Source organism: Nyctereutes procyonoides, unplaced genomic scaffold, assembly GCF_905146905.1.
Source record: "Nyctereutes procyonoides isolate TBG_1078 unplaced genomic scaffold, NYPRO_anot_genome, whole genome shotgun sequence".
Lineage (NCBI taxonomy): Eukaryota > Metazoa > Chordata > Mammalia > Carnivora > Canidae > Nyctereutes > Nyctereutes procyonoides.
The window spans coordinates 19,724,502-19,750,787 of NW_026575142.1; the positions used below are offsets into that span (position 1 = coordinate 19,724,502).

At 33.6% G+C, this 26,286-nt stretch overlaps 1 protein-coding gene across 3 annotated transcripts in view; it reads left to right on the forward strand.

Moving 5' to 3' along the window:
- Nucleotides 1-24,410, forward strand: part of SCN7A (sodium voltage-gated channel alpha subunit 7) — a 79,068-nt gene extending 54,658 nt beyond the window's left edge. For all 3 annotated transcript variants that reach the window (XM_055308445.1, XM_055308446.1, XM_055308447.1), the window contains exons 15-25: nucleotides 796-1,233; nucleotides 4,345-4,450; nucleotides 6,305-6,459; nucleotides 8,981-9,154; nucleotides 11,359-11,466; nucleotides 13,747-14,025; nucleotides 14,986-15,039; nucleotides 15,940-16,077; nucleotides 17,754-17,858; nucleotides 18,403-18,673; nucleotides 21,363-24,410. In XM_055308445.1, the coding sequence (XP_055164420.1) occupies nucleotides 796-1,233; nucleotides 4,345-4,450; nucleotides 6,305-6,459; nucleotides 8,981-9,154; nucleotides 11,359-11,466; nucleotides 13,747-14,025; nucleotides 14,986-15,039; nucleotides 15,940-16,077; nucleotides 17,754-17,858; nucleotides 18,403-18,673; nucleotides 21,363-22,429 (2,895 nt within the window). In that variant the 3' untranslated portion in view covers nucleotides 22,430-24,410. The remainder of the gene's footprint in view (nucleotides 1-795; nucleotides 1,234-4,344; nucleotides 4,451-6,304; nucleotides 6,460-8,980; nucleotides 9,155-11,358; nucleotides 11,467-13,746; nucleotides 14,026-14,985; nucleotides 15,040-15,939; nucleotides 16,078-17,753; nucleotides 17,859-18,402; nucleotides 18,674-21,362) is intronic.
- Nucleotides 24,411-26,286: the final 1,876 nt, after the last annotated feature.

Here is a 26,286-nt window from a genome sequence, read left to right on the forward strand (position 1 = left end):
CAAATTATTATTTTAAGTCTAAAAGAATTACCAATATGAATCTCCAGCTCTAAAGTCCAAAAATATTATTTATATCCTACAATCACAAACAAGATAAAAGTATGATTCTCTGGAAACTAAACATGGTTTGATCATATCTCTTAGTGATAGTAAAGGTCAAAATATACACCCTCCTTGAATTCAAATAACTTACAAGTATTAGGAATGATTCTTCCATCACTCATCTCTTTCTTATTTAACAAAATTTATTACCACAGAGAATCAATTAACCTACCTAGTCCTTGTGCTAGCATGTCCCAAGGAAATTTAGATGCATGCTTCAGAACCAGGAATAGCACTCTCCTCATTATATTCCTTGTGGGTTTGTAGAACCCATGAAGATGTCATTGTATGTCTTCCTGGGATAGTGCTGAAGTGAAGTCAGCCACCTGAAGTAACAATCTGTTTCTTCATCTTGGAAAATGTAGCCTAGCTCGACAAAGGAAAACCAGCTTTGGAATAAGATTTGAGTCTAATCTATATGACCTTTGATATTTGAGACCTGTGAGCCTTGCCTTTTTCATCTATAAAAGAGAAATAAATGATACATCAGAGAATGTTGTGATCCTAAGGGAGTTCTAGCTGTACAAACTCTTAGCATAGCACCTGACCCTTTTTAAGAACTGGCTAGCCTAAATAGCATTGTAGTTTGTATCCTGTTTTCAAATATCAGGTCAGTTTTTTTAAAAGATGTTTTATTGTTTAGAAGGAAACAAAAAGTAAGATAAAATCAACCTCATTTACTTCCTCATTTAGATAATTTACCTGTTTCTGGCATTGGTGAGCTCATTTAGTTCATACAAGGCTGCAACAACTGAAGAGGACGATGAAGCAAAAAATCTCCAACGTGCACTGGCAAAGATTCAGAAAGGAATAAACTATGTGCTTTCTAAAATATTATGCAAAAATCACAATGTTTCAAAGGAGACAATGGACAATGTAAAGGATGTATATGTTAAAGAGAATATTTCTGACCATACCCTTTCTGAATTAAGCAACACCCAAGAATTCCTCAAGGATAAGGACAAAAGCAGTGGCACAGAGAAAAACACACTGACTGAAAATGAGAGTCAATCCCTTATCCCCAGTCCTAGTGTCTCAGAAACTGTGCCAATTGCTTCAGGAGAATCTGATATAGAAAATCTGGATAATAAGGAGATTCAAAGCAAGTCAGGTTATGGGAGCAGCAAAGAGGTAAGATGTTTGAATATTCTCATTGCTTATTGTTGATTTTTGCATTGTTGGTAAGAAAGTGAATTAGTGGTAAAGTTGCAAGGACCCATTCAATCCTAGCTATAGCACTCCTTCCTCCTGATTTCATGCTCCTAGTCAAGTTAATTAACCTTTCTAAGCTTTGGTTTCCTTGTCTATAAATGCAGATAGAATTGAATCTATTTCTTCGGGAAGATGGGACTGAGAAAAGTAGTTCAATGGTGCATAGAACAATGCCCAGTCTATAGTAAACACTTTGTAAAATTAGGTTAATATAATTACAAAATTTGGTAAATTAATAAGCAGGCAATATGGGGTGATGAAAAGCAGGTTGGAGAATCTAAATTTTCAAAGAAATTGACATTTCTTTGTGTATTATCAGAGAAATCATTAAATTCTGGCATTATCATCTTGGAAATGAGAAACTAGACTATAGGAGGGCTAAAATACTTTCTTACTTGCTAAAATTCTAGGATTCTTTTCACTTTATTTCTGCAACATTTACTATAACATATATAATTGAGTTGGGTTAAAAGAAAAAAGAAAACGCTACCAGTGTGTAGCTTTATCAACTCTTGAACAAAGCAAAATGAAAACAAAACAAAACAAAACAAAAAACCCAGGAACAAAAAACTCAGCACATTCAAGGAAGTAGAGATATTGCTGCTAACTTACCTTCTAAAACGTACACCCTACTGGAATCAATCTTATCTTCTTCATTTGCAAGCATTATGTTGTCTTAGTAGGAGGTAGAATTTAATATAAAGTTACATCTACAGAGATCACATCTGCTCAGCAAGCTTCTTGCTTTGTACCTCAGTAGGAAACCATCTCAGATTACTCACAGGAACTGGGAAGGAGAAAAGAATGTCTCTTTCCATATCCCTGAAAAAGTCTTTGGCACCATCTTGTCTCTCAGACATCTTCCAGCTTGGCAGCTGCTCTGTAATAACTTCTCAAGTTGGCCTAATAGGAGTTGAATTGCAATTATCCTTCCACCTCCTAGTGAAAGTATCTATCTTTGTGTTAGAGAAACACTTTCACTCCTTAGCATGCCCAATATTTTTAGGTCTATTTTCCTTTAATTAATACCTTTTCTTTCTTTCTTTCTTTCTTTCTTTCTTTCTTTCTTTCTTTCTTTCTTAATTAATACCATTTCTAAAAAAACAGGGAATACTCTTCTCCAGATACACTTCCATATCTTCACTTACAACTTTGACTACCATCTTATTCTGGGTAAAATTGCTATTTATCAAAGCACATCATGTTGAGATGCTCTGGGAAACTTCTTGCCAATCTCATTAGAAAGTCTGGGATTTGAGAATATATAGGAAAGATGACACTTAAGTATAATTGTAAATGGTAAGGTTTCAGAAAATGTAATTTATGCTTTATAATTATTTGGTCTTGTTGATTGATCAGTCACTTATCTGTATATTTAGTTACATATTTAATTTAGACACTTTAAAGATTATGCAACTCATGAGTACTTTAGGATGCTAATCTCCCAAAAACCAAAGAATTTAAAGGTATATCTTATCTGATAATTCTGAGATATATTCTTTTTTTTTCTTTGTTATTAAAACTTTCAGCCATTTTTTAGTTGCAATGTGACTATAGAAATTTTTTTTAAAAATAACATAAAAAAATAAAATAAATAAAAAAATAAAAATAACATCAAACTTTATAATGAATTTTATGTTTTTCATATATAGCATGGTCACTTCATCATGCCATTAAATAGTCTTCTAATAAAATTATTTATAATTTTGAATCCCCATTGATTTATATATATATTTAGAATAACATACTAAAAGGGGTTTGGAAAAATCGCATCAAATAGTTTATTTAAAAATTCTAAAATAACATAAATATAAGGTGTATAATTTTTAATTATTGAATGCCGAAACATTATATAACATTCATTTATGTATCATTTACTCTCAAACCCATACATTGCTATACCTTTATTTCATCGGAAATAAAGAAAATATGAGGAATTGAAATAATAAAAGCAATTTGTTTAAGAGTAATACCCTAATGGATATATATTTTTTGAGTACCAAATGTCTTACTGACAATTGACCATGTAAGGTCTAAGGCAAACAAAGCCTCCCATTTATATTTCCTTGACACTTTTTGTGGATAAGACAATAGGTAGGACAAAATATTTATAATTTTCCTTTTGATATACTTTATTTAGATCTTTCCTTAATTTTTTAAAAATAAGACTGTTCTTCCCCAGATGTTTTAATATATTTATCTTATTTTTAATTAGAAAATAATCTCCTATGTTATTAACTTTAGGATCTTGGTCATTTTAAAGGATGACATGCTGTATATTGATTTTAAGATAAAGTAAAATAAAGCATTGTGAGAAAATAATTTCAAGTAAAAGCTGTGCATGTCACATGCATTATTACCACATATACAAAGTCATGGCTACCTTATCCTATTCGGCCTTGAACTTCAGTCAAGTACCGAGTGAGAAAGAATGTCAGTCCCTGTAAATAGCCTCTCTCCATAAGGCTGGTACCATTTTGCCAGGTCTATTCCTAACCTTTATTCCTTGTGCCATTTCTTCATTTCACTTCAGGATAACCTCACATCAGTCCTGTCCTATGATGGTATATACAAGAATGTCTAGACTGGATTTCACAATACAAACTAAGTGCACTCTTGTCTACCCATCTTTAGGTTCAAGGGGTAACTTATTCTGATACTACTTACCTAGCTGAAATGGCATATGTGGAAACCTTGTGAATAACTTCAGGAGAGCTTTGAAACTCAAATCCTTTTGGATACTGGAGATATGGTATCCTATACATCTTTCAGGAGAACAGCATTATGAACTAAATGCTAATTTTAATCTAAAAATTATTTTAGTTTAAATTAATCTTTAATTTTTTAAAAGTTCAAATCACAGAGATATGTATGCATTTTAATGTCAATCATGATATTAGCCTAAATAGTCTTTAAACCTGATAAAAGTCTTTCGGTACACAATTTTTCTTATTCCTGAAAATGAAATAAACTTGAACTCCAGTGAGAAGCTTTAATCACAGCTTTTTTTGGTGGGACTTTACTTTTCAGAAGGTGAAGCAATCTAGCTCATCTGAATGCAGTACAGTTGATATTGCTATCTCTGAAGAAGAAGAAATGGTTTATGAACATGAGAAACCAAAGCATCTTAAAAACGGTAAGAAAGGGATCCCTGGGTGGCGCAGCGGTTTGGCGCCTGCCTTTGGCCCAGGGCGCGATCCTGGAGACCCGGGATCGAATCCCACATCGGGCTCCCGGTGCTTGGAGCCTGCTTCTCCCTCTGCCTGTGTCTCTGCCTCTCTCTCTCTCTCTGTCTCTCTCTCATAAATAAAAAATAAATTAAAAAAATAAAATAAAATCACCTTTAAAAAAAAAACGGTAAGAAAAAAATAAGTTCTTTTGATCATTATATTGGAATTCAACTAAATTTCTTAGTTTATCAAATACTATTGGATATATTCTAATTTTAGAGTTTACTAATTTGGCTAAGGAACACACAAACAAATATATGCAAACATGCTCATATCAATCCTGATAAAATTTATAGGGAATGTCAATAAAAAAGTCAACATGTGGAAAAGAGGGAGAGGGCCTATTTCCTAGGAAGTTTAATACAATAGTTAAGAGCATTGGCTCTGGAGTCAGATAGGCTGAATTCAAATCCCAAGTCACCATTTACTGGCTTTTATTTAGCCTTTCTTAGGCTCATTTCCTAAAATGTAAACTGGGGATAATAATAAAACTTAACTCACAGGATTGGTAAAAAGATTAAATAAGTGTATGTGCATGCATGTGTGCACATGTGTGTGTATTTTTATGCTTCATGGAATACCGTCAATATTCAAAATACTCAGATGAAAAATCTTATATATTTCATAGGAAAACAAAATAAGTAATGGTGATTGCATCAATATTAAGAAATGTATAGGACTTCAGTCAGTTGATTAAGTCACTAGATATATAACGTACATCTCTTGATGACTTATAATTCAAATTAGTCCTAGCAAGATGAACGAATACTTATGGGTTCTGGACATTTGAAATCACTGGAAATCAGAATGTTAACTGCTAAATGCTCAAATTCCTGTATTTAGTATAAGAACCTGTTCTCAAAAAAGAAAATAAAATAAAGTCAAAAAAAAAAAAAAGAACCTGCTCTCAGTAGCTCAACTTCTAGGATTTGTATGATTCAAGACAAAGGAGGAAACATTTCCTATATTTTTTGACCAAAGATATATAAATTGACAGTAGGTAAAGCTAAAAAGTAAAATGCATTGACTTTAAACTCCACCCACTTCTGTTTCTTCATTTTCTCACCTGTTATGCACTGTCTTCTCAAGTCTCAGGGTTTTTTGTTTTTTATGCTAACTCTCAACCGGAAGGTAGAGTTCAATCCATGCACATAAATTCTACGCACAAAGTGCTCTACAATCCAGAGGAGCTCCCCAGAATCACCATTCTCATGCCACCTAAGACCTGACATCAATTTAATTGACTTAATTAATATTATACTTCTCAACATTTCATAAGCATGTATGTGCTTAAATGAGAATGCTTTGTGAATTTTCAGAGAATGAATTTTAAAGCATCATACCAAAATGTGATATTTAGAAGGTGTTGCATGTGTGTGTGTTTTTGTTTTTGTTTTTGTTTTTTATTTGTTTGTTTGTTTTGTTTTGTTTTGTTTTTAAGGGTGGGGAATAAATTCTATTCTTCTTAGACTCTGTCCCTCTGTCCCACAAGGCTAGGGGATGTTCCAAGTCATCTTTGCCTTTTACAATTTCTTTCCTCCTACTATTCTCAAACTCACAAGTTAAGTTTTTCTTGTCTTCCTCAGTGACTGTGTGGTCACAGAAACAGGGGTAAAAAAATCAAATTTTTATAAGTCAGAGAGCACCTGTATTAGATTCTGTAAATAACTAATTGCTAAAGCATATGGTAGAAAGTTTGAGATGTCTACTTTTTCATGACTGTTCAAGATTTTTCTTCTTAGCAGTTTCATTCTTGACAGGTTATAGACAAAGATCTTCACCTGGCCAATTTAGTAGAGTATCCCGGAAAGGAAAAATTTGGCAGAACATAAGGAAAACCTGCTGCAAGATAGTGGAAAACAGTTGTTTTAAGTGTTTCATTGGCCTTGTCACTCTGCTCAGCACAGGTGCTCTGGTAAGTATATGAGACTTTTATGGGAAAAAAATGTGTCTGAAGTCTGTTATTTGAAGTCATCATGCCAAGTTCATATTTTGTGATTTTACTTTTGGAAGACATATATTACAGTCTTAAAATCTGTATTAGCCTCTTTCAATATTAAATAAATAAAATAATTTTGAAATATATGAATAACAGTGGGAAAAATGAATGTTAGATACCAAATTCTTATTTTAATAAAGTTTTCTGTATGAGACAAAGTTTAATAATATGCACATACATACTGTTATACTGTGCTAGTACTTTGGTACCAATTCAATCAGTAAAGAAAAGTGCTGTATATACTTTTAACGACCTTTGAACAAAAAATGTATTTATCCATTGACCCAATAACCCTAATTCTGGGAAATTATCCTACAGATCTGAGCATGTATTAAATGCATTTAAACGTTATTCACCGAACAGTTCATTGTAATAGAAAAAGATTGAAGAGCAAAAACAGTTTATAATAGGTGACGGTTTAAATATGCTATGGTACAATCACCAATGGGATACTGTGCAGCTATTTTAAAAATATAAAATCTGGAGTGCCTGGGTAACTTAGTTGGCTAAGCCATCACCTCTTGGTTTCCACTCAGGTCCTGATCTTAGGGTCCTGGGATCCAGCCCCAGGTTGGGCTCTACCCTCAACAGGGAGCCTGCTTTAGAATTCTCTCTGCCCCTACCGCTGTTCTCTCCCTTTCTCTCTAAAATAAATAAATGTATCTTTTAAAAGTTATAAAGGCTGTGGGGGATCCCTGGGTTGTGCAGCCGTTTGGCGCCTGCCTTTGGCCCAGGGCGTGATCCTGGAGACCCGGGATCGAATCCCACGTCGGGCTCCCAGTACATGGAGCCTGCTTCTCCCTCTGCCTGTGTCTCTGCCTCTCTCTCTCTCTCTCTCTCTCTCTCTCTCTCTCTCTCTTTCTCTCTCTCTGTGACTATCATAAATAAATAAAAATTAATAAAAAAAATTAAAAGTTATAAAAGCTGTATGTATGCTGATATTGCAAGATATGGTAATAAGTGGAAAAAGAATGATCTGGAATAAAAGTATCTATTAGATATCTATTAACATTCATGTTTCCCACTGTCATTCATATATTTTGAAATTGTTTTATTTATTTAATATTGAATAAGGCATATTACATTTTACATAGGAAATAAAGAAAAATAGACTATAAATTATTTTCTTGGGTTTCATCGAAGAAGATCAGAGAAAGATACACAAAAAATAGTTAATTGTGAGATGCATGGAGCAGAGAAAATGGAGTCACAGCTGGGAACCAACTTTATACTGTATACATTTTTTAAAGTAAACTTTATATTGACATTTAGCATACATAATGAAAACCATTGAAATTCTAAGTATATAGGCTTAAAGAATTTTTACAAAGTGAATGTATCTGTGTAACTGTCACTTAGCTTGAGGAATAGAACATTACCAGAACTCCAGAACCACATACTCTGACACCTAACAATTACTTCCCCAGTCCACCTGGGTAGCTGGTATGTGGACTTCGAGTACTATATATTAGTTTTGCCCATTTTTAAAATGTTTTTAAAGACTTTTGTATATCTTTTTATATTATCTTGCATTATATACTATGCAATAAGTAAATACATTGTAATAAAGTTCTTTATAATCATTTTAGGTTATATTTATGATTTGCTTACATAGACACCTTTACTCCATAATTGGTTCAATTGAAAGTCAGTAACTCTGCTGTCATGTTATATTTACTTTTATTTACCATTAGACTTAGAAGAATCATACCATTATTTGCATACTATTATTTTAATCCTTGTTTGCTTTTTGAACTTGAATATACTTTAATAAAAGTATGCCTGACATTATTGGTATTTTATTGCCCTTTTTCAGTGCTAAAATAAAAACACTATGAAATTGCTTTAAATGACATTGTCAGGCTTTGCATCCTCCTTGGTAAAATTAAAGTTGATCAATTAAATCTGAGGGGCTTTGGAGAAATTATTATAGTTTTATTTCATATTTATGTGTTTCCATTGGTTTACCTGATTATTTCTGCAGCAGAGCAAACTTTGTGATTTTTCTTGTAACAGCAGTGTAGATATCTGAAGACACATTTTTAAAAATCTCTACTTCTCTATTAGCAACTGGCATATATCTGTGAGTTGGCTACATGGAATTAGAGCTAATAACCAGTCAGATGTCAGTAAAAGTTGCACCTCTTATGTTAAGTGTGATTAACTGATTTGAGAGAAGCTTTATGGATCATTGTGGTGCCAAACTAGTCTGTATAAGAAGTTCTAGAACCAGTTGATGTCTGCTACAGGCATGGGATCAGAAACTGATACTTAGGGATTATGTGAATAAATCCAAACAAAGTGAACCAACCCTTGAAACAACAGCCTATGACTTTGCTCACCATCTGCTTACTAGGGAGGACATTTCATTCATCTCTATGCCAAAGATTTATTAGAAATAACATGTACACTAATCCTTAATTTTTTTTACCCACAGGCTTTTGAAGATATATATATTGATCAGAGAAAGACTATTAAAATCTTATTAGAATATGCTGACATGATCTTCACTTACATCTTCATTCTGGAAATGCTTCTAAAGTGGATGGCGTATGGTTTTAAAGCCTATTTCACTAATGGCTGGTATAAACTAGACTTCATGGTTGTTATTGTACGTATTTTAAAGAAAAATTTTAAAGTTCATTATTTGATTTTCTTCTTTACTGTGATTCTCACTTAACTCTTCCATTTACTTATATCTTCCTTCTTCCTCTGTGTATACATTTTCAGTTACCAAAATCCCCTATATCTTCATTTATAATGCTAACATTTGTCCTTTTCTTTTCATCCTAGTATTTTTGAAGTTCAACATTCATTCTTGGATTATTCTAACAATCACCTATGAATCCGCTACTAACAGAATAGGCTTATTGCACATCAGTATCCTAAATTATTTAAGTTCTGTTGGTTTGATTTTTAAAACATATATTCAAAATTAGACTACTTATCATAACCTTCACCATCATCACACTGATCCAAGCTACCAAAAACTGTCATTTGGATCACTGCAACAGATTTCAAACTGCAATCCCTGCTTCCATCACTGCATGCCTTCATTCTGTTTTCCACATAGCAACCACATGCATTTTAGTGTTGTAAAAAAGAAGTCAGCTCAAGTCTCTTTTCTTCTTGAAACCCTCCAATAAATACCTCATTTCACTCAGAGTATAAAGCTACATTCTCTGCAATCAAAACCTACAAGTCTCTACATGATCCAGTCTTATCTCCTGCTACTCTCCATTTACCCCATCCCAGTCTACAGACTGCTCCACCATCACTGACGTTCCTGAAGTTCCTAGGGTATGCTAAGATGAGTTCCATCTTAGTGACTTTGCACTTATTTTTCCTCTTACCTGGAACTTTGGCTGGCTCACTTCATTCATGTCTGCTCAAAAAAAAAAATGCTTAAGTTAGATGTCTATCTGCATTACTATATTTAAATCTGCAACTATTACAATGCCCCCTTTTCCTTTCTCTGCTTTCTTCATCTCCATAGTACCATTAGTATTATATATTAATTGATATTCATTGTTTATTCATTGTGATTGCTTGTCTTCCCCCACTGAAAGCTTAGCTCCTTTAGGGAAGAATCATTCTCCTAATATGGTTCTTGTCTTATCCCCAATGCCTAGAACAATTCATGTATCATAATTGGTACTCACCGATTTTTGTTGAATGAACAAATGACTCCTATTCTACAAGCAATGATTGAAGCTTCTCACTGTATAAATAAAATGACTTACAGTTCTGATCTCTGACTTCTAAATAAATTATTGCAAATTAACCTTCTATGCCAACAAAATCACACCATACCATCAACCCATCTTCCTGTTTGCTAGTCATTATTTTTAGGTGTCCACATACCTCCATGCTTACATAAATCATAAGACTACTTTAAAGCTCACTTTAAGACCATCTGTTAGTATAGCATAAAAAAGAACAAATTTTTCATTTATGCTGCCTTGAAAATACAGAAAATATAAAGATGCTATAAAAGTTCATCATAACTCTACCATCTTATTCAATCTCCATTAACAATTATCAATCCTGAATAATATTTTTAAAAGATAGATAGATTAATTGATTTCAGAGGGAGAAAGAAAGAGAGCAGATGGAAGAGCAGAGGGAGAGGGAAGGAGAATCCCATGCAGACTCTGGACTGAGCGTGGAGCCCGACAGGGGGCTCAACCTCATGACCCCAAGATCATAACCTGAGCTAAAAGTAGGAGCTGCACACTTAATCAACTGAGCCAACCAGGCACCCCAGCCCTGATTGATTTTATGCATATGCTTACTTTAAAAAATCACCTTAGTATCTTTGTATACATTTTTGTAATTTGTTCTTGGACTTAAAAATATCCATATCCTCCTTGATGCCTCTTCTCTGAAATCTTATTCTATTAACCATATTTAATATGAATTTGTATATAATATATTCCAAATTTTGCTTTTATGAATGCATAGCATACTATTACTATATTACAAATAATCATGAAACTGACTCAATCTAATTTCAAACTAAAAAATGGATAAAAAATCCTTGATCATAAAGTATGACAAATATACAAATTTTTGTTTACTTCAATAACATATATTCCTTCTCCTGCAAAATATTTTATTTTATCTTTTTTGAAGTTATTTCCTCATCCATTTCTTAAGTCATTGATAAGATATATGGAAATATATATTAAATCATATTTCTTGGTAAGGTTTAACTTATCTTTACTTTAATAAACGCAAAGTTTATTTTGCAGATTGTTTTATTTAATTTAAAATTAAACCCTATTCATTCTTTTTTCCCTTAAACATATTTAGGTGTTTTGTCTCAGCTTAATAGGCAAATCTCGGGAGGAATTAAAACCACTTATTTCCATTAAATTCCTTCGGGCACTCAGAGTTCTATCTCAATTTGAAAGAATGAAGGTAAGAAAAAAGTTTCTAAACCAATCTGTAAATTTTAATTTAGGATTACTAAACTTCTACAAATTAAATTTTTGCAGTTTTCACATTTGCATCTTTAACAATACCAATGCAAGAACCTTATGTTCTACTATTTTAAAATATAGAAGAAAGGTATGTTAGTTATGCTTAAGATTTTAGGTCTTTATTGCTCATAAGATATGAAAAATCATAAAAATTAGAAAAAAACTCTAGTAGTTGGGAGATAATGTAAAGTTTCAAAAAGTGAAACCATTCTAGCCCATATCATCACCTAGATGTTTAAAATTATAGGAATATTGTACACACTAAGTAATTATACTGAATAAAAGTTTGAATTTTAAAATAAATTAGTTTTTTAAAGTCATATATCACAAATTATGAATTCTTGTCATCTCTCTCTCACCAATGTGTTAAAATCTCTTATCAATGTGAGGGAAACTAATGGGTTGAGCCACATAAAACAACTAACGTTCAATCTTTTGGGCCTATAATGGAAACCCATCCCTTATGGCTCGAGCTAATGGAGAAATCAGAATTTATGACCCACCACACAGAGTATAATTATGTAATATATGGTGATCAGCTATGTGAAGAAATGACAGAAAAAGCCCAATTTTACCTTTATTTCATAATAGCACATCAATATTTTCTTGCATTTTTCATTTACATAGATTATTTAACATTAACCTACCTACTTGATTAATATTACAGAATTTCATATAGTCAATATAGGTAGAATCCAATAAGAAAATTAACTGTGTTTAATTGTGTAAGAAAGAGTCCAGTTGCATGTGGTTGCTCATTTTTCCTAGCACCATTATTGAAGAGATTGTCTTTTTACACTGTATATTCTTGCCTCCTTTGTCATAGATTAATTGACTATGTAAGCAAGCATGGGTTTATTTTTGGATTCTCTGTTCTGTTCTATTGCAGATTCAGATCTTAGCCTTCATCTCTACCTCTGGAAGTTCTGTAGTTGAATGATTTCTGAAAATATATCATTGAATATATAAGGAGCCACATGTTTACAAAATTAATGCTTTATAGATTTAATAAGTTCCAGGTCTTGGGTGCTCTGACTACTAAAATATTTGTGTCAACTCTATCCCACTGCTTTTTTCTTACATTGAGTGTATTTCGGATGAGAATAGCATTTTTTTTTATTAGAGGCATCAGTGGGCCTCTCAAAATATCTAAAGTGCCAACAAAGGATCTGTGACTTAGTTTTAGAAATAAAATGAGGTGTTACTGAAACCAAATTAAAAGTTAAAATATTTATTCAAAGCCAGAAAACTAAGTAATAAATATCAGCAAGAAAGTACAGCAAGAAGAGTATTCACCCAGTAGTGGCTGAGGGAAGGGAAGGATAAAGTGGTAGAAAAGAGAATCAATGGTGCCTCACAAAAAAAGAAAGAAATTAAATTGGGAGAAAGGGGTCAAAAGTGTAGATGCTAAGGGAAAGATAAAGAAATGCAAAGAGTAAAAATTTCTATTGGCTGTAAGAACTGGTTTTACGTTTGCTGTAATAGCTATAATGGAGTGATAAGAATTCAATTCCGATTATAGTATTCAAGAGAGAAGGGAGTTCTATGGAGACAGTGATTCTAGACTATTACAGTTATTCAGGTTGAGGTGGTAGATTTATTTCCCACACTTACTGCTCTGGAGTGGTTCACCAGTGATGTAGAGTGATAGAGTGAGGAGGTTTGTGATCTTGCAGGCAACCCTGCTCGTTCAGTGTTTCTTGAAATAGCCTCTTGCCATGACTTCATTGATCTATGATTTCTTGGTCTTCCTCTAATTTCCCCTACCACTTCAGTGTCTGCTTTGTATGCTTATCCTCCTCAAAATTAGAATCATCAAGACTTAGATGCAGCCCTGTTTCTTTCTCATTTTATATACTTTCTAGGTAATATGTACACATATATTCACATAGGTTCAGTTGTCTTGCCCATTTCTGGCACAATACAGGAAATTGGTAAACATGTTAAATCAGTGAAATAATTATTTATCTAATCAACTCTGTTGCCCTTTAGTGATTATTTTAGTATGAAAATTTTGAGAATATCTGGATTTTAATGTATATTTTTAATTGAAATATATTAGTTAGGTTGTTCAAATACTGGCATGTGGCCGAGTAAATCTTTAGTGGTGGCTTTTTTTGGTTATTTCTATATGACATTACATTTAACATTTCCAATTCAATTAAAGTGATTTTACATTTCTTACCTAAAGTTTACCTGTTTGTTTTTTATATGCCAGGTGGTTGTGAGAGCTTTGATAAAAACAACCTTACCTTCTTTGAATGTGTTTCTGGTCTGCTTTATGATCTGGCTGGCTTTTAGCATCTTAGGAGTACATTTATTTGCTGGCACATTCTATGAATGCATTGACCCAACGAGTGGAGAAAGGTTTCCTATAGCTGAAGTCATGAATAAGAGTCAGTGTGAAAGCCTTGTGTTTAATGAATCCATGCCATGGGAGAATGCAAAACTGAATTTCGATAATGTTGGAAATGGTTTCCTTTCACTGCTTCAAGTAGTAAGTTCACTTCTGATTTGTTTTGTCAATGTTTATATACATTCATTCATATTATAGGTGAACATAAAGGACAAAATGTGGATGATTGCTAGAGTTGGTTATTATAACATATTTTAGCAATTATTAGTTTAGTAGATACATGTTATGGGACATGCTGCACTAGGCTTATTTGGGAAGACAAAAGTGATTTTTTTTTATTTATTTGTGAGAGAGAGAGAGAGAGAGAGAGAGAGAGGCAGAGACATAGGCAGAGGGAGAAGCAGGCTCCATGCACTGGGAGCCCGACGTGGGATTCAATCCCGGTTCTCCAGGATCGCGCCCTGGGCCAAATGCAGGCGCCAAACCGCTGCGCCACCCAGGGATCCCGGGAAGACAAAAGTGAAACACAGACCCTGCTCTGCTGGGAGAGGGAAGGGTGATGAAGATAGGTCTGATGGGGGACATGATAAGTACTGGAAACCTATTTCTACCATCATTGGTAAGGTAATAGAGTCACAATTTTTGGTCCAGTTCAGGGCACTACTGTTTTGTTTCTACTTAGTGCTATGGCTACTCAGTCACCCAACATCTAACAGAAATGAGGAGATAAATCATTCATCTTGTCTTACTTTCCCCATACAAAAGTACATATATAGTAGATACAAGTAACAGTGACACTTGGGTAGCATGTATATATTTACCATTTATCTACCTACCCTCCCTCTCTTTCTATTTATACTATCTTACAATATTTTTATCAGCTACAATTAAGCTACCACAATTAAGTGGTTTTAAATAGTTGTTAATAGACATTATAAATGCAGTAATGGAAATGATAAAGGTCTCAATTACATGGTATATTGAAATGAGGTCAGCCTTACTAATCATGCTTTACACTATTAATAACAATTTGAGTTTTATATTTTATTTGCCATGAAGCTTAAGATTTCCATAAGAATTAAATACATGCCATTTTTACAGGCAACGTTTAATGGATGGATCACTATTATGAATTCAGCAGTTGATTCTATTGGTGTAAGTACAATATCATCTTAGAGCCATTTTTAAGGTATAGGCAAGGTTATTTTTGCAGTTCCAAAAAGGGTACCAACAATAAGAGAATAAATTACATGATAAAAGCAAATGCTTATTCTAGACAGAAATTGAATACATTTCAGATTGAGTATTTCACAGAAAATGAAATCCTTCCAGGATTATGTACAGTGGTTGAAGCCCAGTAGGCTCATTTGAAGGATTATCAGACTTCATAGCAATGATTAAACCAATGGAGTAAAGTTTGAAATCTAAATAAGCAATGATATTGCTTCACCAAAGAACAAAGAGGAAACATTACCTCAGGTAGAATTGTTGGTTTTCCCTGTTGTAAAAAGGAAAAATTGTTTTACAAATCTCATGTTTTAAAAAATTGGTATATCAATATTTTGCTATATTGTTTTATAAATCTTATTATTTTATAAATTGTTTTATAAACAATTGTTTTATAAATTGTTTTATATATCTTATATTTTATAAATCTTATGTTTTAAAAGATTGGTATATCAATATTTTGCTTATTTTTTCACTCTTTTATTTTTAAAGATTTTACTTTTTGGAGCAGTTTTAGGTCTACAACAAAATTGGAGGGACATTTAGATATTTCCCATATACCCACTGTCTCCACACATGCATAGCCTATTATCAACACCTCCTCCCAGAATGGTACATTTTTACCAAGGATGAACCTACATTAACAAATCATAACCACCCAAAGTCCATAGTTTACTTTAGGGTTCACTTGGTGTTGTACATTATATGGGTTTGGACAAATGTGTAATGACATATAACTATCATTACAGTATCATAGAGAATATTTTCACTGCCCAAAAATCTGCAATGCCCTACCTTATTTTTCTTATTTTTTAACTTAACTTTTAGGTAAATAGGCAACCTAATTTTGAAGACAACATCTACATGTATTGTTACTTTATCAACTTTGTTATTATTGGATTATTTCTTCCTTTGAGTATGCTGATCGGTTTTATTATTGCTAATTTCAACAAGCATAAGATAAAGATAAGTACAAATATTTTTTGTCCACTAATGCCTAAGAAAATCAAGCACATTTATAAAAATGTCCTGCTTCAAATAATTGGTTTGGGATCAGGTTAATACCATTTGTATTTGGTACTTACCTAAAAAAACAGTTTGATATTCCTGCATATTGAGAAATACTGATAAAATTATCATCTTTACATTGTTTTCTATATTCAAATATAAATGGACAAGTTTAAAGTTAAAAGTTACAAGTTTATATATATATATATGTTTGTAAAAAATAACATACTGACAAGTATATTGTGGTACATCTGCACAAATATGTGAAGTTCAAGAAAAATAAGCTATACTTTTTACTCTCTGATATGTTCAAAGCCTTCAGACTCATAACCACCATAGACATCTCTGTCAGCACAGTAGCTTTTTCAGCTAGAAGTAGAGAAAATCCTAAATCCTAAATATATAGTCTAAACAGGAGTACTTGGAACGATTAAGAGATGATTCAGAGACAGAACAAACAACATGTTTGGTGCCATCTCTGCACAAAGACTTCCTTCAGGGCTTCTACAAATGTAAAGGCCTCAAAAGTCACTGAAGTCTGCTTATTTTAACCACAGAGACCTACTTTCTAGAGGTTTAAGAGAGCCTTCTAAAGAATCAAAGAAAACAATAGTCTAGTTTTCAAATTCTATCTTCAGCCATGCACAGAGTCTGGTAAACAAACTACTCTCAGCCTCTGCTAGTCAAATGGGATTAGGAGAACAGTGAGCAAATATGCACTTGATAGTATGCTTCAGCTTCTTCAACCTAATGGGATAACATCCTAGGATTTGCTTCTGGACTTGAAATTGGTGACTCTTGTCAAAATTAAGTGACTAAATCCTGACTTAGGCAGTAATAATTCCTAATTTCTAGATTAATACAACATTAACTGTTTACCTCTTATTCACTTGATATATTTTTATATAAGATACTGAAATTAGCACTAGGGACACAGAGATAAATAAGCTCTAGAAGGTGCTATGAAGAAGTAAGCACAAGGCACTGTTGGCATAAGTGTATAAAAATATCTTCCCATAAGTATTATTTGGAAAATTAAGAATATGTGAACTTATAAAAACATATAATGGCCAATTCTATTTTTCCTGCTTATTAGAAGGTACAAACTAATTTTACCCTTAGCTTTTTTTTTTTTTTTTTTTTTTTGAGACAGAGAGAGAGAGGCAGAGAGGCAGATACACAGGCAGAGGGAGAAGCAGGCTCCATACAGGGAGCCCGATGTGGGACTCGATTCCGGGTCTCTAGGATCAGGCCCTGAGCTGAAGGCGGCACTAAACTGCTGAGCTACCTGGGCTGCCCTACCTTTAGCTTTTGGATTAAATTTTTCCTAGTAAACCTTTCCGTTTATCCCTGTTTCTTCTCTGTCTCTGTTTAACATGAGGTAGGCCTCGGTAGACTGAAAAGTTAGACAAGAATTGACTACAAGAAAGTGCACCAAAAAATAATTGCTGCTAGCCATTACCATATACTTTACATGTACTTAGTGTGGATTTGTGTGCAGAAGGTTAGATGTGGTTAGGCATGATTCAGGTCATTGCCTTTATGCCCTTTGTAAAAGATCAAATCAGTAATGATTTGATGTAAGGTGAAATTTAGATTCAATGTGATTTTAATATCTTCTTTCATTTCTTTACCAGGGAGGCTCCAATATCTTTATAACAGTCAAACAGAAGAAACAATCCCGTGCACTGAGGAGGCTGTTGTGTGAGGACTCTCAAAAAACATTACGTCGCCCAAGAGTAAGAAAATATCTAGATTCCATTTTTAACTTTGAGAAGAGTTTCTTTTGTGTATTCTCTTTTAAAAATGAAAATGTGTTGGGATGCCTGGATGGCTCAGGGGTTGAGTGTCTGCCTTCGGCCCAGGGCGTGATCCCTGGGAGTCCCAGGATCTAGTCCCATGTCTGGCTCCCTGGATGGAGCCTGCTTCTCTCTCTGCTTGTGTCTCTGCCTCTCTCTCTCTATCTCTCTCTCTCTCTCTCTTTGTGTGTGTGTCTCTCATGAATGAATGAATAAATAAATAAATAAATATCTTTTTAAAAAATGAAAATGTGTTTTTAGAATGCTTCACAAATGCTTTTGACAAAATTTAAAAATATGTTCCTTAAAGTTTTGATGATCTTTTGTTTGTTTGACTATATACACTATAATTATATTTTGGTGAAAACTTAGGCCCTCACTTATTTTCCTGTTTATGCTAGGAGGGAAATTATAAATGTACAGAGAATATGTGTGGGAATTGAACCTCTTAATAAGGCTATTATATCTTTTTTTTCATCCACAGAATAAGTGCCAAGGATTCATTTTTGACTTGGTAACAAATGACATTTTTAATGCTATCATTATGGTTCTTATCTGTTTCCAAGCCATAACCATCATGATACAAAGTGACGAACAGAGTCAAAAAATGGACGCTGCTCTCTGCTGGATTAATTTAGTTCTTATTATTCTGTACACTGGAGAATGTGTACTGAAGCTCATCGCTTTCCAATGTAGCTATTTCACTATTGGATGGAATATTTTTGATTTTATGGTGGTCATTTTCTCTGTTACAGGTAAGATTTTGTTTAGTCAGATTTTCTTTTGTAGTAATACCAATTCAGGCAAGTTCTTATACTAAATGTGTCCTGAAATATAGTCTCTTAATAGGCAAAACAGATAAGATACCCTTCTTATTCCAACAGGAGTGCTTATATTTTTTCATTCATATGTGTACACATGCCTGACAGTTATAAGGTATTCAAAAATACTTGTTGAATTAATACATAGACTTTACTTCAGAGGTCACCCCTTCAGTATATCACATACAGTATTTTTCTAGGATGACTCTAGAAAGAGCTTTAGGTCTTAGCATGATACAACCTTTCAAGGTCCCTATTCTTTTTTCTCTGATCTCTAAAACTATTAACAACTTTCACAACTCTAGAGTGTTAGGCTTTAATAAATTTGTCACCAGTTTTCTCTTATTCTGGGCACCTCAGTTTTATTGAACAAATATATTTTATTATCCCCTTTGTGAACAGATATTATACTATATGCAAAGAATCTAATAGTAAACGAGGTAGGCATAATCCCTGTATGCACTTAATTTACAATCTAGTAAGGGGTACTGATGATTAAATACATATTTAATGTGCTATTAAGGTTGTGGTAAGGGAAGAAGCACAGGGTGTTATGGTGGCACAAGAGAGTGAAGGGCACCTAACATTAAGTAGAGATTAGAGAAAACTCCATGGATGAAGCAAAATCTAAATCAAGATGCATTGGATAAGGGGAAGGACTAGTAAAAAATCTAGGATAAAAATCTTTCAGACCCAGAAAAGTTTGTTTATTGTCTGCCTCCCCATAATACACATACTAGAAAGTAAGCTCCATGAGAAACAATATTTAAATGTTTATTATGTTAAGCACTATTCTATATAGTCAGTAGTGAAAATATAGATAAACTGTCTGCCCAGTTGTGCTTCCAGAAACTTCAGCCTATTCATTTGGTAGTAGAAGCAGTTCAACTATTGATAATACAAGCACAAGAAACTTGAAAGAAAAATACAAAAGGCAAGAAGGGGCTGATAGGGGGAAAAATAGAGGACTATGGAAGTGAAGAGCCCTTTGGGATTAAAGTGAGAGTTACTGAATCAGAGGTTTCAGAAGGAGAGCAAATCACAGTCAGAGAGAAAGCTGTTTTTAAATTTGAAGAAGTCTCAGATGGTGAAGAATCCTGGGTTCAGAATGTGGCCATAGCTGCATATGACTGAAGTAAAATTATAGAGATTATTACAGGTAAGAAAGTCAAAGAACAAGAGACTGGCCTTTCAGTGCGCTGTTGATGGTGATGTTGGGATGGAAAGCGTGAGAGTGAGCCAAGCATTAATTCTCCAGTGAGTGTGAATAAGGAGAAATGAATAGATCATATAGCCAAGAAATGGTATGCAATAGTGCAGTTCAGTGGCATGATCCACAATGTGTCACGACAGAAAATTCTTTTTTTTTCTTTATGAAATTGACTTAAAGTGTCTGAAAATCACATTGGAAAAGATGGAAGATGTTTGGTTATTCAATTTTTCTACCCCAAGAAATCTGGAGTGGGAAGAAAGAGCTCTCTGCACTTGAGAATTTTCCAAGGGTAATAGTGTCCTCAGGATAAAGTCAAATTTTAGATAAGAAAAGAGGTGAAGAAAATCTAGTGATGAGGAAGTAGAAAAAATTGTCTACAATTATATGGGGATACTTCTGGCATAATGGATGAATTTGGAAGATTGTAAGGAGAAATAAAAATTTAAGTCAGAGCAGAAGACTCACAAAACAACGTGGAAGGCAGAGACAAGATAGAATGTCAGAGAGAGTGTCATCATCGACAATGACCAAGCTGAATGGAAATGGAGACATGATCCTTCCAGATTCAACAAACATACCATCTCATTTAGAAGCTTCATGGAGTTCTCCCCTACCCACCCTCTCAATTAAAAATGAACCTCACTCTCTCCAGTACTTCCAGAAAATACGCACTCTGCTTTTTAGGGTAATTGTAATTTCACTTTGTTTCATAGTTATAGCTCTCACTCCCATGGTTCCCTCATCCACCACACTTCTACAAAAAAAAAAAAAAAAAAAAAGTTCTAGGCCAGGACTCATATATTGAATTCAACTTAAAGCTGCCAAGGGCCCAAATACTATTTATGAAATAAATTAAATTACAGTCTGTGAATCACTGAATGCCAGACATTTTTATAGTTATGTTTATCAACTAGGAGGTCTTTCTACCTTACATTATAATTACTTTAAATATCTACCTCTACTTTCTAGATTATAAGGTCTTTGAGGACAAAAGTCAGGTCATTCATCTTTGCATATTTGCATGACACCTTTATTAGATATACAATAAAGGCTGGATTGAACTAAATTTCTTTATCCAACTATAATCAGAAAAAAAATGTGACTACTATTCTAAATTATAAAGTCATAGCCTCTGTGAATTCAGAAATACTTCACCTATAGTACTCTTAAGATAATGGTATAAATAATTCTCCTCCAAATTTTGCTAGGTACCCTGAAAATTGCCACAATTGATATTTGGCTAATCCGCACTTTGATTATGTTCTGTTATATGAGAAGGATTTATAAAATGATCTTAGCATATAGAAAAAATGAAATAATAATAGAAATAAATTAAATAAATTTATATTCTTCTAAATACAGTCATACTTAAATAATTTTAATGCCTGTTTTATCTTCTCCCACACCAAGAACTATTTCTGCCTATGATGGTAGGATACTACCTTGTGTCTCCTTCCATCGTGGAATTGATACGAATGTCACGGATTATCCACATCCTGCGTCCTGGGAAAGGACCAAAGGTGTTCCATGATCTGCTACATCCTTTGATATTGTCTCTCCCAGCATTGTTGAACATCAGTCTTCTCATCTTCCTGGTCATGTTCATCTATGCAATCTTTGGAATGTACAATTTTGCCTATGTTAAAAAGGAAGCTGGAATTAATGATGTGTCCAACTTTGAAACCTTTGGCAGCAGTATGCTCTGTCTTTTCCAAGTTACAATATTTGCTGGCTGGGATGGGATGCTCAATGCAATTTTCAACAGTAAATGGTCTGACTGTGATCCTGATAAAATTAACCCTGGGACTCAGGTTAGAGGAGATTGTGGTAACCCCTCTGTTGGGATTATATATTTTGTCAGTTACATCCTCATATCATGGCTGATCATAGTAAACATGTACATTGTTGTTGTCATGGAATTTTTAAATATTGCTTCTAAAAAAAAAGTCAAGACATTAAGTGAAGATGATTTTAGGAAATTCTTTCAGGTATGGGAGCAGTTTGATCCTGATAAGACCCAGTATATAGACTCAAGCATGCTTTCCGATTTTGCAGCTGCTCTTGACCCTCCTCTTTTTATGGCAAAACCAAATAAGGGCCAGCTTGTTGCCATGGATCTTCCCATGGCTGCCGGGGACAGAATTCATTGCCTTGACATTTTACTTGCTTTAACAAAGCGAGTTATGGGTAAAGATGTGAGGATGGAGAAAATTATTTCAGAGATGGAATCAGGGTTTGTGTTAGCCAACCCCTTTAAGATCACATATGAGCCAATTACAACTACTCTGAAACGAAAACAAGAGGCAGTCTCAGCAACCATAATTCAACGTGCTTATAAAAGTTACCGCTTAAGGCAAAATGACAAAAATACATCAGATATCCATATGATAGATGAAGACAAGGAAGTTCAGGCTAACACAGAAAATGCCTATTTTGACAAAGCTGAGGAAAAGTCAACTATTCACAGCCAAATCTAATTCCACTTACCACCTTTTCACCTTCTAAAAACGTTGGAAGTTTGAATCAGAAATAAAAATGAAGATGAGAAAAGTAAAGATTTTAAATTGTTTACCACCCATGGCAGTTAAACTTGTGTTCACAAGACTTCATGTCAGGTTTATTTTTTACCTTTGTATATTCAGTCTAGCCAAGACAACCCCTTGAAATCACTTCTGTGAGTTAAAATGGCTTAATATTGCCATTTGATAATCCAGTGCTTATTTTCTCTATCTGACTTGCATGGTGTGTACTTCTTTCTTCTAGAGGATCAGGGAGGTGATAGATTAGTAGCAAAAGGAGCTTCCTTGTATAGTTTATGTCTACTTTATGGGATTCAAGTCACCATTAATAGGACTTAATTACAAATAAGCAAGTACAATAAGTACTTTCTTAAGGAGGGAAAGTGTTAGAAAAATACAATGCTACAGGCCATTAAGTCATAAACTTGCAGACTGGGGGAAGAAAAAAAGGCTGTTCTTAGAAAGTTCCTTTGAGGTCAACCACAGATACTCTTGGGCTGATCCAAACCAGGTTTGGTTGACTGGAACCTTGGTTTGTGTTTCTGTCTTCTTTTATTTTTGGTACTGGGGATTAATAATGTTTGTTTTTGGATTCCTGTTTTTTTTTATCTCTTTGGCTAGTTCTACCTAAGCTCTAGCTCTTCAACAGAATGGATTCAAAGAATAAGAAGCACAAAGGGAACCATAGTTATGGCCTACATTTTCCTCATTTTTTTCTCATTTTCACTTTTTTTAAAGTATACATTTACTAAAATGATATAATATAGAAACTATTAGACTCATGTATTATATTATCATAAGGCTGATATATTTTTGCCATTTATCCATAATGTAACATTGAATAGTAAGATCTGGCAAATGAAGCTCATAATATGAATTAGAAGAGTCAAGGGTTACTATTATGTCTAGAGATTTTCACAGAGTCTAGATCCTTGGTTGGGTAACTGTGGCCACTTTGAAATACTTTTCACTGTACTTTATGGTTCTCTATAACTTAGAGAAAGAACATGACCACTGAAACTGTGAAGACTCTGAATAGAAGATCAAAGTGTAAGTTTGTTGATGGTGTGTAACATTAGTGTATACAAATCAGTTTTCACTTTCTTATTTATCTTTTTAAGTTTGTTTTCACTCTTCTTATCTCATCACATGCACACTCTATAAAATGTTTTATGTTTGAAAAACTTGAAAATCCTAAGTATTAATTGTCACTATTGAACTTATCTTTAAGATAGGCACAAATAGTTGTTTTTTAACATGATCGCAAAAATGCAGCCACTTGCATCCATTTAGTACGAGATACTGGTATTTGTTCCCTTTGTATAAAGATTGATTTCAATGTGCCTAGAAAATCTGAAAGTATTCAGAAAGAAAATATGTATACTGCTAACATAAATGATAAACTTTAAATATGTTGTATGACATTCAATATCACTTAAATGTCAGTAAATGTATTTTATTACGAATGCATGATCTTGAGCCTTAACTATTATAATCTATTTCTGCTCCTCAGAAATGTATTAACTTGACCAAGATGCCTTTGGGGAACCCTTAAGTAAATGTAATTTCATGGTTCTGTTTCTTTACGTGTTCCTTCCCTTACTCCTTCTGTTCTTCATCATGTGACGGGGACCAGTGAGGAACTAGTGTTAATTTGGTGACATGGTGACAGTTGGTGCTTTACTTAAATTTCTTAGGTTTCTATTTCTTGGAAATGCTTTAATGTAGAAACTGCTTTAGATATTTAAATTGAATCTTAACTTGCTTCTGTAAATTCAAGACCATTAACTGATTTTCGTTTGAAATCATATTAACTTATAAACTATGTTTGTCACTAACCTTCCAAAAACTGTGTAAAGAACTATTTTTAACAAAATCTTACAATATATTCTACTTTTTAGAAAGTATAGAAAATAATAAATACAACCTGTTAACCACAGTAAGCTTTGGGTTTTTTTCTTTGATAAGTCAGGTTGTCTACTTTGTATAAGAACTTTTTCCAATGAGCCTTACATTAAAGTTTATTCATTCAGGTTCAAAATACAAAACTGGCAAAACTTGTGCTTCCTTTGAATTCACAAAAATTCTGTAAAATAAGTGTTAGGAAGCTTAACAGAGACCCTTACACATAGACAAAATTTGCAAAACACTCCTCCTATTAAAATTATAAGTTTATTAGATATATCTCAGTATTAATTAGAACTTTCTTTATGGAGGATAATACTGAAATAAATTGATGGGTGTGCTACAATTTTAAAGTCTGCATCTTTAAAAATTTTCTTTCTGCTTCTTTAGTAAATATAATGAATGCACTTTAAAATGGTTCTAAAGTTATTGGAAATAGCTACCACTTATTGAGCAGACTATTAATATGCCCAGCTTTGTGCTAAGTATTTATCATGCATGAACTCAGCATTTACAACAACTCATGGAGCAATGATAATTTTCATTTTATAGACTTAGAATAGACTTAGAAGGGTAATGAGAGATCCTGTGTGGCACAGAACTTGTAAGCGACAAGGCCAGAACTCCAAACCAGGTCTAGTTGAAGAGCCTTAATATTTAACCATTATGTAAAATAACTGTCAAGTAATAAATGACCTACCTAGAGGCAGAAGAAGAGAAGAAGTTTAAGGTGAATTAAGTTGTTGTGAAGAGATAAGGTCTCTCTCTCTTTCTCTCTCTCAATCTCTCATTTGGTGGAGGGAATTTTAAAATTTGTTTAGAGACAATCCTTGGATAAAGGAAAGACACAAGAAATAAAGCTATAGGAATTTTTTCATTCAATATTTATTGTATGCTAGATACTAGAGGTAAACCCAAAGCCTGGATCGATATTCATACATACGTACAGACAGACAGACAGGCACACAAAGATAATTTGAGACTAGAGAACTTGCTGACTACTGAGGGAAAACATAACTATAGCTAATTATAATATATGGTAGTTTTTATACTATTAATATAAATTGCAATATGTATTTTGGAAAGAATGATGGGTTCTGCATTGAAAATTATAGATGAAGTTAGTAAAGCAGGCCCTGGAAGAAAAAGAAAGATTTTATCAATTAGAGAAGAAGGTAACTATGATCAACACAGAAACATTTTTAAGAAAGGGAATCCATACAGAGATGATACCTAAGGATCTGAGCTTTTGATTCGTCAGGGTAGACAATAAAAAGAAAGAGGAATCAAAGATGGAATAAAATGTCTACTGAAGAGATTGGATGGAAATTAGAGCAGAATTACTCTAAACACCGTGATCCCTTCCCAGATATGCTTTATTTTGTCCTTTGGTTCTTGAGCTCTTCCTCCCTTACTGTTCTTCCCAGAGATTCCAGGTCCATATTCTCAATTCTAACAGTCAGTAAAGAGCTCCAGTGAATGACTGAGCCTTCACTCTCCAGGTGAGGACTTTCATCTTTTATCTTAGAGAACCTAACATTGTCAGGGTCAGACACTTACTCATCTCCTCATCAGTAAGTGAACCTCTTATCTTCATCGACTTCAAAAGCAGATATGAGCTCAAAGGATTCTCTCAATTCCAACTTGTTAGTTTATTAACCGTCCAGGTGGCACAGCACCCCTAGTCCTCGATTCTAAATCTACATCACATGAGAGTAACTTCTTAAAATGATGCATGAGTTCACAGTTCCCAATCATGTAAAATCTCATCATCCTTCTTCCCTTCTTTTCTCTCTCCCATGTTTGCTTTCATAAGATTTTATCGAACACTTCCTAGGTATTAGACACAACAATTTAGAGATAAATGAGGTCGTCTTTATCCTTAAAAAGGTAGAGGTCAGGGTTTTCCA